The sequence below is a fragment of the Podarcis liolepis genome, assembly GCF_965112155.1.
Source record: "Podarcis liolepis genome assembly, chromosome: 2".
Classification (NCBI taxonomy): Eukaryota; Metazoa; Chordata; class Lepidosauria; order Squamata; family Lacertidae; genus Podarcis; species Podarcis liolepis.
Window position 1 is genome coordinate 82,056,789 of NC_139555.1, and position 14,068 is coordinate 82,070,856.

General features: G+C 40.7%; 1 protein-coding gene across 13 annotated transcripts in view; it reads right to left on the bottom strand.

The window, feature by feature from the left end:
* Positions 1-541: 541 nt before the first annotated feature.
* Positions 542-14,068, bottom strand: part of ERC2 (ELKS/RAB6-interacting/CAST family member 2) — a 510,602-nt gene continuing 497,075 nt past the window's right edge. For all 13 annotated transcript variants that reach the window (XM_083489222.1, XM_083489221.1, XM_083489224.1 and 10 more), the window contains one exon: positions 542-3,914. Coding sequence is in view for 1 of the 13 variants with exons in the window: in XM_083489225.1 (XP_083345351.1) it covers positions 3,837-3,914 (78 nt within the window). In the remaining 12 variants the exon portion in view is untranslated. The remainder of the gene's footprint in view (positions 3,915-14,068) is intronic.

Genomic DNA, 14,068 nt, shown 5'->3' on the forward strand with positions numbered 1-14,068 from the left:
CGCAGAAAGCTCTTTACAATCCAACTTAAAAAGAGCTGCAAAACCATATAAATTATTGACTGTTACTAAAAGAGAAAGTCTCTCTCCTCAGAGAGATGTAATTCCCAGAGTTCCCTACGAAGAGCAATTGATTGTTAAACCGTGTTGGGACTTGTAGCAATGTAAGTGCAATGGGGATTTTGTAACAATTCTCAACACCCTAAGCAGAGAATAGTTCCTAGGATTTGGGGGTGGGGCGGGACAACCATGACTGTTTAAAGTGGTATGATAGTGCTTTAAAGGTACAAGTGTGGATGGGAATATAGCTACAGTGTTGTATTCCAAAACTGAAGAACCTCACCTTCTATTTGAGGTTCATTGCAGTCATGCTTGTGATCTATGCCAGGCATGCAGATCCATTATTGGACACAGATGTTTGCTTTGTCTCCTTGCAGGACCTGATGCTTCACGATAGCATTTCCATGCACAAAATCAGACTTCACTCACAGGTCCCTATTGCTGCATCATACTCAGTTCTTAAATTGAACGATACAACACATTGTTCAGAAAGAAACCAGATTTATTTGATGAATATAAACGAGCTGATCAACACCAAGCACTTCTCATACACATGATAACAATGTTATGAATTCTAAATACCTTGGTACTTTACACTTCTACGAGACATTAAAATTACAATGACTGTTCTAAAACATGCCCACTGGTAATTTCTAAGGATTCCTTAGTTTCATATCAATGTCCTTAATCACATGTCAAGATCACAATCCAGAACATGCCACTCACTTGGAGAAAATTATTACAAGAAGCACTATCAAATGAGGGTCAAAGGTAAATAGGGAATGCTGACCCATTGTTGCAGAACATCACATTCAAACAATCACTCTACACCAAAGGAAAATGCAGGTATAGGTTGTGACACATCTGAAATCTTTTCATAAACACTGTTTAAAAAGGAAATTGAAACCCACTTTCAAATGAAAGTCAATGTGCATTTACGTGCATACTGGATACACAAAATTCATTTAAATACAAAATTCATTCTGTACATTTAAATGAAAGAATGTGCAGTACAAGTTTGATCCCACAGTAAAATAATACTCATCTTAAATGTTAACCAAAAGGCTTGTTTGACTTTTTTACATTTCAAGGGGGAAGAAATCTACCAAACATTGCTCGAATAAAATGTTTGCCCAACATCACAGTGTTTATTGTAAACCCCGAGATTCTATTTTAGTGTATGAAAAGATTCCCCCGCCAAACATCATAGTATATATCATGTGAAATGGGAAAAAGCAATGTTAGACAAAATTTTCTTCTGTAGAGGCTAAGTCTTAGGCTTTGATAAAAGTTAGGTTCAATGCTCTTACCAACATGAAAGGAGCAAAAATAAAACAAAAATGCCCCCAAAATAATATCTGTGACAAAATTGGCACATACATATAAATATCTAACTATACAGTTTTGTTTTTAAGGACCCTATGTTTCCCTAGTTTATTTCCTACTTCAAGTATTCAGTTGCAGAATTAAGGTAAAGACCTGACTGTAAGAGACACAGAAGGCACAATCTTCCGCAAAGCTCTCTTGCACAAGCCCTGTTGGAAAGAATGGGAGCTCTGCAACAGCTCATATCCTAGTCTTCCTCCTTTCAGTTCAATGGAGATTGTGCAAAAGAACATCCCAGTGGACTGTGCCCAGACAGCCATCCCTTACTAGGACAACAACTTTGTCAAAAGTAACACGTTTTGTTGTCCAAGTTCACAAGTGCAACATTTGTCATATGTGCTAAAGAAACTCCCAGGAGCTTTCCATTTTAAAATGAACAAACAAACAAACAAACAAACAAACAAACAAACAAACCCAAGGTTCAAAACCCCATTGAAAGTCAAAGGACAAACTTTTAAAATATAAATGAATATGGATAATCTATGCTATACATATTTTATACAGATTTATTATTCCATGTATTGAATTGAATTAACATTGAGCAGAAATTCTGCTTGCATTCACTGGCTCTTCAATTTCATCGAGAACGATGGTGCAACCAACTAATAAATTACTCTTTTCTAGGCAAATAATAATTTCCAGGGGGTTCATATGTATGGCTCATACTGGATGATCAAGATTAATTGCACCAACCATTCAAAAATAATGACATATTTCTAAATTAAGTGCAAGATTTTATGACTATCCTGTTCAAAAACTGTTTTTTTCCACAGCAGCAAAGAAAGAAAGAAAAAAAGAAAGAAAGAAAGTACCAAGAATTAAGGCCACACATGTTTAATTTTATGGGGGAGGGCCAATCCACCTACCATTTCTGCTCCACGACATCCATTCATTTCAACAAAGCCCAGCTCACATCTTATTAAAATGAATGGAGGTTTCATAACAGAAGGTGTCTGGTGGATTGCACATGTTGTTTGCTTCTAAGAAGTGCAGATAAGTCAATATCCACTTACAAGCCTGTAAGTGCCCCTCTCACTGACAAAAAGATATGCCAGTCACAGGACTGAGCTCTTGTCATGAGCATGTATGCCAGATGGAACGAAAATGCTCACTAAGGGAAGACCCTTACTTTGGGGAAACAGCAGATAGTTCAACATCAATAATAGTCTGTCACTACACATAATAGCTCCAGGGCTCTCCCCCCACACCTGTCTATTCCCCTGGCATGTGTTTTTAACATGTTCACATTTATTATATTTTGCTGGATGACAGAGATAATTTTCAATTATCTACTCATTCATCGATACTTCTTTGTTTAACATCTAAAATACATTATAAACCATGGTACGTATTGTTTCCCTGTTCAGAAAACAATGAGGAAGGGTCCCTTCCCGTAAAGGAGACCCAATGCATATATTTAATAATCACAACATTCTTTTGAATTAGAAAAAAAAATCAAGAGTCCCAGCTTTTATATTAAATACTGTTGTGCATCTGGATGATAAAAGTTTGATGCATCTTCATAGACGCTCGTATACAAGTATAGATTCTTGCGTCAAGCTTTTATCTTCCAGACATACATCAACCACTGTATACAAATAATTGCTAATCGTTTTAGGCTGCAGTCCTACACAGTTACCTGGGAGTAAGCCCCACTGAGCTCTATGGGACTTACTTCTGACTAGATATGTATAGGATTGCACTGTTAGATGCCCCATGCATTGTCAGAGACACACACCATATTTTCATACGCCAACAGATATTAGTAGTAAAAATTGATTTCATTTCCAACCTGGCCCAGAGCTTAATATTGGTTGCATTATCAAAATGGCTTGAGTAACAGTAAAGAAACAGAGGAGGGCAAAGACTTTGTTTTTATTACCCTGAAAAGCCCACGTTACTGGGGGTATGACTAATGCCGACACCATTATGAAACAGCTTGCTAGTCCCTGTAATAATCTAGTGCTTTAGAAGTGATACTTTAGAAGAAACTAACCAGAAACAGCAGACAACGATACTGCAGCTAATGGAACCTCAACTACAGATTAAAATTAATACAAATCTGTCAAATTAAAGATCCCACTTTAATTAACTTCATTTAGTAATGTTCAGAACAGATGGTAACTCAGTTTTCTTTAAAAAAAATATTTCTGGAATAATTCATACGACCCTGTTAAAGGAAATGAAGTTCTTCTAATTCCCAATCAAGTCCCCTTAATTGTTTTCCAAAGTATCTGACTTCGTAACGTATTACAAGAAATAATGGAGAAGGACACCCGTTTGTGCAGCTTATTGTTTGATGGCAACCTTCATGTGCCCCGCCCACGTCTGTGATCTTTTGGGGGGTGGAGCTCCAAGAGTGGCGACTGCATTCAGATCCCCACTGCAGCAAATCACCCTCTTCTCTCTCGTCTCTCATTGTCCTGCAGTGCTGCCTTGCGCTTGCTTCTTTCTCCAGCTCCTCTTGATAACTGCAGCAAAACAAGAAGCCATCCAAAATGGTGAGCTCACATAGTTTCTGGAGACACAGTAGGACCCAGTTCAGGTCAGCAAAGGCTTCCTGCAGCCACACTTTCATTTCACTTTTTATTGTATTGTTTCTGTTTGGTCAGATGCCATCTTGAGTCGTTTTAGAGAAAGGTGATGGGTAGATGATTAAACAGACAAAAGGAATATTTCGCCATTCTAACTGTGGAGGCTCCTGATCTATAGTTATCTGCGATGGAGATGCATATAGAGGGGTAGTCTGCTTTTTCATGAAGAACCTGAAGTGGGTCACATTCTCCCTTCTACCAGCAAACTGGAGCTATCTCAGTAGGAAGGCTACGTTTCGGGTACTGGGTTGCAGCCAACAAAAATAACGCATGAGCAGTATGATTTCCACTCATGCAATGGAACTTACTCTCCCTCTCCTTCCTCCCAATACAGCCTGTAAGGTAAAGGGACCCCTGACCATTAGGTCCAGTCATGGCCGACTCTGGGGTTGCGGCGCTCATCTCGCTTTATTGGCCAAGGGAGCCAGCGCACAGCTTCCGTGTCATGTGGCCAGCAGGACTAAGCCGCTTCTGGCGAAATGCCGTTTACCTTCCTGCCGGAGTGGTACCTATTTATCTACTTGCACTTTGACGTGCTTTCGAACTGCTAGGTGGGCAGGAGCAGGGACTGAGCAATGGGAGCTCACCCCGTCGCGGGGATTTGAACCGCTGATCTTCTGATCGGCGAGTCCTAGGCTCTGTGGTTTAACCCACAGCGCCACCCGCATCCCTAATATAGCCTGTACACCCCCTCAAAAAAACCAAAATCCAACACCCCTGCTCTGGGGGGTTCCTACAACCCCTGGAGGAGGAGGAAAGGAAGCTGCATTGAATGAGCAGAAGTCATTCTACTTGTCGAATATTCTTGGGATTCAGCCCATGTAATAATAATAATAATAATAATAATAATAATAATAATAATAATAATTATTATTTATTTATACCACGCCCTTCCCGGTTCAGAAAACTGGGCTCAGAGCAGCTAACAACAAATTTAAAACACTTAATTGTGATACAACAAAAACAGTATAAAATACAGTATAAAAGAATGAATAACAATAAATTTAAAGTTCTAAAATCAATTTAGGGGAAAATCCACCCAATAAACATTAGATGATCACCAGGGCTAGCTGGCTAAATTAGTCCTATCTGGGCCAGCAAGGAGGCCAGGGGAGAATTAGCTGTGGGATCCCAGAGCGGGTAATCTTCATAAAAAGGGGAGGGGGGGAGGAAGGAGAATAAAAGATCAGGCTAAATTCAAGTTGAAAGTGGTGTAGGGAAGCTGATGTAGTAAAGCATCAGAAGCCAGAACTGTAGACATTTGTAACTCCAGTTGAATACAGGGGTGAAGATAGTGTAAGGGGCACCATTCATCACCTGTCATGATATTCTGCCCCAGTTGCAGCCTCCAAACCAGTCATAAGGGAAGCTCCACACAGAAGGTACTAAAATAGCCTCAGTTGTCACTCAGTGCATGAGGCACAGTGGCTAAGCTATCCTTGTCCAGGAAAGGCACAGTTGAAGACTTGTGCTCTTGGCCATGGAGACCACATCTATAGATAGAGCTTTAGAGATTGATGCAGTTCTATCAAGGGCTGTGTACAAACCATACATTTAAAGCACATTTCTGCTTCAAAGACACCTTGGTTCAGTATTGTAGTACCTATGCCAATAACTATTGTAGACTCCACAGCCTTTCCCCAAAGATAAGTGACATAAATTAGAAATCTGGATCCTAACCAACTGCAGCAAAGTGTAAAATCAAGGTATAGTCTTTCCCTCTTTATTCTAAAAACAATATGCATTACTTCAGTACTGGAAATAGTCTTCTTTAGAATGCTTTTTTCCTTCCATCACACAGGAAAAAATTAAAAATGAATGCTTCACAGTTTATTAGCACGTTAAAAGTAAGTCTGCGGTTCAGACATTATCCATAGAATTACCTTACAGTATCCGTATGCTGTTATAAAATGCATTTCCAATATGTCTGTGAATAGTACAACACTGAGAATAACATGCTTCTGTCTGTAGTTTTTAATAAATGATGTGTCTGAAAAGATTATTTTAAAAGTTTTTCTTTGTCCTAAAAAATACACATGTGACAACATACAAGGACAATTTACATTGGGCTACATAATATAGAGATGATGTACAGTGGTACCTCAGGTTACAAACTTAATTTGTTCTGGAGGTCCGTTCTTAACCTGAAACCGTTCTTAACCTGAGGTGTGCTTTCACTAATGGGGCCTCCCGCTGCCACCGCGCAATTTCTGTTCTCATCCTGGGGAAAAGTTTTCAACCCAAGGTACTACTGCCAGGTTAGCGGAGTTTGTAACCCAAAGTTTTGTAACCCGAAGCATTTGTAACCCAAGGTACCACTGTATAACCTTTCAAGTTGCTAGCCCTGGTGTGTGTGTGTGTGTGTGTGTGTGTGTTTTAAATGGAATGCGGTAAATAGTATTTTCTGAATTCTCAGAAACAAAACTATTTGGGACTATGAATCCAGGTCAAGAGTCATAGAAACTTGGAGCTGGTATAGTCCTATCTCTCCTGTTGACGCTCAATGTTCTAACCCTACAATTGCCACCAATATGTCCCAATATTTCATACTTCGCACATCTAAATCCTTTGCATTAATCCAATCCTGTTAAAACTGTAAAAGCCTGCAAAACTAAAACATTAAACAACAGCTGCTGCAACAACAACAATAACAGTATTTGAATTAGCTGAGGTTATTCTCAAGCAGAATTATTGGTTTATCATCTGTACTGGAGAAGTAAATGAAAACTGCAAATTGTTTAACACTGTTGGGGCCTGATCCAAAACCTTTTCATGTTAATGGAGAGATTCCCATTGACTTCATTACAAGTTCGGATCCAACTCTGGCACAAGAAGAAGTGATTTCCACAGAGTTGGAAAGTTTGGGAGTTCCTGAAGTAGATCAAGTTACTAGTTCTGGCACATAAAACCTTTGCAAACTTTTTATGAAAACTGTAACACACTTTGCATTTTGCAAACTACATAGTTCCCATTCTTTGGGCACCAAGGATTACTCCAAGAGATATATATACACAGGAAGCACCCATGTGAATTAACAAGAAGCACATGTTCCAACTATAAGAACCATCTATGACCCCCCCCCCCTTTGCACCAGGTTGGGAGCTGAATAAAACAAGTTTGCAATTTCCCAATGTTTTTGATGTTTTACAAGCTGAAGCATCCCTTCACACTCACTGAGGCTGTTGAAACAAACATTCTGCTCAAATAAAGGAACGAGGACGAGCAATAAAATGCAGAAGGCAGATTTGTTATTTAGCTGCCCCTTCAGACTTCAGCAAACAATATCAAAATACTTGAATGAACCTCTTCTCTATCGGCTGATCCACTCATCAAGAAACTGCACACATTTCTACAAAAAGAGAAATGGAGAAATGCAAGAGGGAGGAAGAAGAATCTTGCTTTCCAACACCTGCTAGAACTGAATGCAGTTTGCACCATTCTCTCCGGTTACTGTATATGCAGAACACACAAGGCTGACACATTCCAGTCATAAACAAAGCACCTACTCATACAGTGATTTCAGGGGAACCTATTTTCCTAGTAAGTAACTTAGGGTCACATTCTGAGGGAAACATCCGTTCACAAGGTACCACTGCCAGTACTCCTCTCTCTCTAGTTGCCCTCAGTGTGCAACTAGAAGCCTGACAACCTGTATGACATTGCTGTAGAAACTGCACCATTGCTGGATGGGGGCTGATGGGAGTCCACACCATCTGAAGGGTCATCGATTCCCCACCCTGGCTGTACAGAGAAAGACTGTATGACAGGGCTCAGGGTTTCTAGCACCAGGACCACATATTTCTATGTAGGGGCAATGGCACTCTTCCATAGGCTGGAATTCTGGATTAGACCCCATACCTGTGTTGCCCCAAACCTGTGTGCATGAGCACACCTGAGGCTCTAAAACAGATTTCCACGCAGAAGCGCAAAGAATGACCCCGTTCTAAAGCACAGCAGACCTTCAGGAGACGTTGGTGAAAGCGACTGACACTCAGCACCAGCACTGCGGAGTAAATATTGCATGTTGGGAACAGAAGGATGCAAAAGGGTCCTATAGTTTGCGACTGTTCTTCAGATTGTTTTTCTTTGGAATAAAGACACCTGCTGCCTGACGAACCCACTTGGTACCTCCATCCCTTTCCTTTCCAGAGTGATTTGCAGAAGGAAGCAGAGGGATAGGGTAAACACAAACGGGTGAAAGGGGAAGCTGTTTAATAACGGTAGTAAAATGCAGGCTATTTTTGACATCTGGGTTAATGTCCATTCTGTTCCAGATGCTTTCCAAATGTTTGCGGCAAGAGAAACTCATTAACAAAATTCTAAAGTGTCCTCTTCTGACATATTACACATGGGGCCCACATAGAAGGCAAACAACTGACGTGGAAGTAAGCGAAAGACTGGGGTAGAGGGTAGGGGATAGATTTCTGCATTTGGGCAGTCAAAACTGAATTTAATAAACCAAGAAATGAATGATCCTTTTGTCCGTGCCTGCAGCTCCTTCACTCCTCCCTTCTCAGTGCCCTGGGATTAAACCAGGAAGTCTCTAATTAACCACAGTTTCCCATTTCATATGTACTGGGAAACTATGGTTACCAGCTTTGGAACAAGCCAGAATCATAAACCACATTTGTGGAATGCTCTCCCCAGGGAGGCTCGCCTGGCGCCCTCATTATTCAGTACATCTTTAGGTGCAAGGCAAAAACTTTCCTCTAGAATAAGGCCTTTGGCCTTTAACTCTCTGTGCCCTTTTTGAAGTGGACGGGATGTTTTTAATGTATTCCTTTTTCTCTTAGCATTAATGTATCTTTGTGGGGGGGTTGTCTGACTGTCTGTTTGGTTGTAAGTTGCTTTGGGTGGCCCTGGGCAAGATAAAGAAACTAACCAATTCAGTAAGTAAGTAAGTAAGTAAGTAAGTAAGTAAGTAAGTAAGTAATAATTTTAAAGTTAGTTTAAAGCATAGTTCTGCTCAATTGTTCTATAAGTCTTTGTTTTAAGTCTTCTAACTGGTCTTTAAAAAAATTACTATGCCACTAATTGTGATTATTTCATATCATTATATTTATTTTGCGTTTATGACAATGAGAGTCACCCTGGTGAGCTATGTCCCAAAAGGTGTCCTATAAATAATTTTATCAATCTAAACAACGGTTTTATTACTGGGAAATTGATATCTAATTAAGCATTGGGACTATCCAACTACCATTCATACAATATTAGGTTACTTCATTGTCATTTTGTCTTAATATATTTAAATGTGTCACCTGAATTTGCTGTCAGCTCTCTTTACTGAAGAAAGCACATTCATTATTGTGCTTGGAGTGTAAAATCACTGAGTTTGTGTTCTGCATTTTCCCTGGCCTAAGAATATGATGACACAAGAACAACAGCTTACTCTTGCCTGAAAGGGGTTCATCCCCACTGCTAATTCTTATATCCCCCTATTATTAGCAGACAATATTTGAAAGGAGTAATGTGCTGATTGCTAAGCATGACTTAGGGCGTTTCATGGCAGTTCAGTGTGGATTTGAAGCTCCTCATGCCTGCGGGATTTCCCCAGCATCTACATGACATTCTCTCATCTGCACTTTTTTGCCTTTGGATCTGCAAGCTGCTGATCCATACATAAACCAATCTGGGACAAAATCCTACAAGTCTTCACACTTTGCCCAGCTGTGGACACACTGAAGCACACGTTAGCTTCAAGTGTTTGTGGACAGCTCTTTGCGTGTCTGGTGACGTTTCCTTGGCTGCTTTCTCCTGTCTAACCATTGCTGAGAGCAACCTTCTCAGAGCCAAAACTTTCAGCGCTGGAGGAAGGGTCTGAAGATCGGAGGCACCTATGCCTCCTTCTGCCTAGCTGTTCTTTGTGATGACAAGACACTCCTAGGCAGGCTGCAGATTTTCCTCCCCATAAAAGTGATCTACTGTGAGAGAGGGGTTGCTCTACAGTGAGCACTCCACGCAGAGCGGATAGACCAGCTCTCTAGGAGGCTGCCTTACTCCTTGGGGTAGGAAGCCCAGCACAAGGCATGCGCAAATCTTTATTATTATTTAGTTGTCTTGTGCAAAACTGCTAACGGGGAAAAGAGCTTTTTATAAAAAATAATAACAACATTGACCTACAATGACCTTCTTTGGTTCTGTTTTTGTATGCACATGCACATAACCTGTGTCCGAAAGCCCAAAGAAGTGAAAGGAATGAACAGGTGGTTCATTTTTATTATAATTATCACCATCATTATCCTCTTTCTTTCCTACCCCCCTCCAGTATATTTCTGGAAAGCCACCATCTTCCCCCATCCCTATGCTGAAGGGCACCATCACTCCCTGTATCAGATTGTCCCCCAAATTTGACCTGGAGTTATCTGATGCTTCCTTGCTCTCTTCCTACGCAGCCCTGTGATTGGTGGGTGCTGCTGGTCCCCCCTTCACATTCCATTCTCACTGCTGCATCCACCAGGCCCCTCACAGTGTGGTCTGTGTCTCCCAGCTTCTGAAGAGCCTTGCTCCTCCCATCCCAACAGGCAGCTTCAGGTTACCCACCACACGCCTGAAATCCGGCCGCCACATTGTTAACCACCCTCCCACTGTTGCAAGGATTCCTTGCATGTGGCCTAGTAGCCTCTGTGCTTCCTTTCCCCGCTTCCCTATAAAATGCTGTGTGGTAACCCAGCATGTTAGAAATTCTCCGTGAAGCATTCTCTGCAAAGTAGCCAAGCGGTTTGGAAACTACCTATTAACTTCACAGCGCCAGCCCACATTGCAGCATACCTGATTCCCGTGGGACTACTTAAGACATGACCCTGTGGAATGGAGTCCCACCATTCCAGCCAACAATGTCATCATCACTTCGGAGCAGCTGAGGGTAAGGCTTCCCCCAAGAAAACTGCAGTTGCAAACATCATCAGAAATTTGCAACCCAGCTGTGAACACAAGACACAGCATCAGGAGGTTTTCGAAAACCATTACTGGGTTTGCTTTCTGCATAAATCTAAACTGTGATTTTTTTCCTAATGGCAGTGTATGATCTGACGTGACTTAAAGCAGTCTTGGTCCCAACATACAGAGGTTTCCTATTGTGAATGAAGTTTGCTCAAAATCATAGTTTCACAAGTGCAAAAACCGCGCAAGCACAACATTTAATCAAAGTTCCAATTTAATAACCAAGGATTCCTCTTCAAGTTGCATGTGTGTTAAAAAGTATCCAGCAAACAGAACTAGCTATGGAAAAAGAATTTTGACCTGCCCCCCCCCCCAATACAAAATTTCAGCTAACTCGAAATGGAAAAGCAGCAAATACCAAGATGCCAAAGACACCTAAGACACTTGCTGAGTTAAGTGAAAAGGTAAAATCCAGTTTAAATTTATAGCATTCCTTCAGTGTCCCTCTAGGAGTTTGGCTTCTTGCCAGGGTTCCTTGTTAAAAATTTGTTAAACGTGTTTGGCATTAATGCAAACACAAAGTACTCATTTGTTACAAATTCTAATGGAATGCATTCATTTAAGGCAATGAAGTAGTTACCAGAAGAGAAAAAAAAATGTTCATTAAGTACATTTTAAAAATACAATGATGTATGCGGTGCATGACTATGGCGCCCCCGTGGCTATATAAATATCTGACAGAATAACCACAAGTTCTGTTTGGTTTGAAACTGAAATCTTTTAAACATAACCAATAGAACAGAAACTGGTTTTGTTTGTTGTCAAAACTGATGTTAGTCTTTATTGTTTAGACCTAGTAAATCAGCCAAAGTTTGGGTGTCCTGTTTTTTACTTCTCAGATCAATAAAAATTCACAGGTTTAAGTAAAAGTGAAGGAAATCTCTTCATTTGAATTGTACACAAAGCTTGGCATGCTCTATCCAGAAAATGCTAAATCCGGAAAGCAACACAGGCTTGGTAATTTAGGCATGCATCAAATAAAAACAAATGAAATAAATTCCATCAGTATTTGGAAATGTTAGTACATCAGCATTACCAATCTGTACTCAAAAGGGGCAGCTTTAAAACTTATGTACTATAGAAAGAAAACATTATTCTTAAATTATTATACGGTAATAGAAATATTTTGTTTACTAGTGCATGTCATTTCATAGAGTACTTACAAGAAACATAGGCCATTGTAGAATTAAAGAGCAACTGAGGTTCAGTGGAGACAAGACTGCTTAGTAGACTTGAGCAAGTCAACTTTTCTTTACTTACTGTTTGTTAAATGTGAACGGTGGGGATTTACTTCATATGATTCTAGTGAAAACAATTCAGTAAATGCGAAGTTTTTGGGGGGTTGCATTTCCTGGCCACACTCCTTATGTTGCACTGCATTTGATGCTCTTGCAGCCATCCATGTGTTCAAGAGTCTACTTCTGCAGTGGGGAGGTTTTTCAACTCATGGAGGTTGTCCACACAGTTTAGAACTCTGGTCTTTTAGGGTTCCAAAGCATGTAGGAAGCTTACATGAATAGGGTGGGTTTGCCGCTGCAGAAGTGGAGAGCTCTGGAAACTCTGTCAGGGATGCAATAAAGCAGGCAGGGCCAGGGAGAAAACTCCCAACCTTCCTCTCATGGGATCATAGTCATGCAGGGCAAAGAATCCCCAGATAAGGCTTTTGGTGTGTGCAAATTGGTAGGACATTTTCAAAGCCTATAGACGAAAACAGATAAAAGACAGAGATCATGCTTACGACGCTATATCTTTAAAGCATTTTCAGAGTTCATTCTTTCCCTCAAAGCATTCTGGGCACTGTAGTTTGTTAAGGGTTTCAGAGAATTGTAACTCTGTGAGGGGTAAACTACAGTGCCCAGAATTCTCTGAGGAAAAGAGTGTGCTTCAAAGCTGTTTGAAAGGTACAGTGTGTTCGCAGCCTACGATTCACAATTTCCTCTTAAGGGAGAGGTGGCTGCAGTACTTCAAGGCTTTTCACAGCAAAACACACCCAACGAGGCAATATGGACACGCTCTACCACATCTTGTTATTTTTGTTTCCAATACATTGTGCTATTATGTTCATCTGAACAAAGGATCTAAAGGCAAAATTGCAGCTGGTGCCTGAATTAGTTTGTGGGTCTGATGAACTTCCCAGGCTGCCAAAAAATAGAAGACGAAAAGGCTAGAATCACTAATCTGAGTTAGGAATAACAGTAGATGCCCCAGGAGATTCATAAAATGAAATGGATCAAACTCTTGGGGGAAGGAGTATCCTTGAAAGTTACCAAGCAATTTCTTGACTAAGCTACATGACTTACCTAGACAGGATGCTGTCCCTACTGGGAACGGCTGTAAATCAAATCTGTAAAATGGACATGACTTGATAGATTCCACCCCCGCTCCTCAACCACACACATAACAACATTTGCCCTGTCTCATATATTTATATATGCATATCAAGAGCCCTAAACACAGATTGTGGAAATGTAAGCTGGCCTAATGCATATTTTTCAATATGTCATTTCCCCCCCTGAGTGCAAAACAGAAGCTGGCATTACAGAATCAATACATTGTTCAGAATGAGCCTGCCTCAAATCCCTTGGTTGTCAAAAGGCAATGTCCTGCGTTGCTTCTGCTTGCTGAGCTTTGGATCAGGCTCAGAGAAGGTAGTGATGATGATCACACTGTGTAAACAAGCGCTTATTTACCCAGCTCCATTTGACCATATGGCTTGCTTTATCAAGACATCAACATCTCCCCTTAAAAGCCAGAGTGTGAGGCTCCTGGAACATGTCCCTAAACTTTAAAGCACCGTAGAAAGAGAAAGTGTGGAGCCGAAGTGGCTCAAATAACAAAGAGGTCCCTGCGAGATCCTAAAAACTGTCAATATTACCAATCACTTAATGAAATCTGAAGGAGGCTTGTTTTTTCCCTTCCTTGCTGATGTGGAATGCCATTTATTCTCATGCTAGGGACTAATTATGGGGCCTTTTTTTGTGAAGATCAAGGTTTTGCGATCTCTGCTTCTTAATAACATGGTTTGCCTGTCTGCCACCTGGGACGAGGCAAGGCGCTCTCTTTCACTCCTAAACAGCAGGCACCGCCTT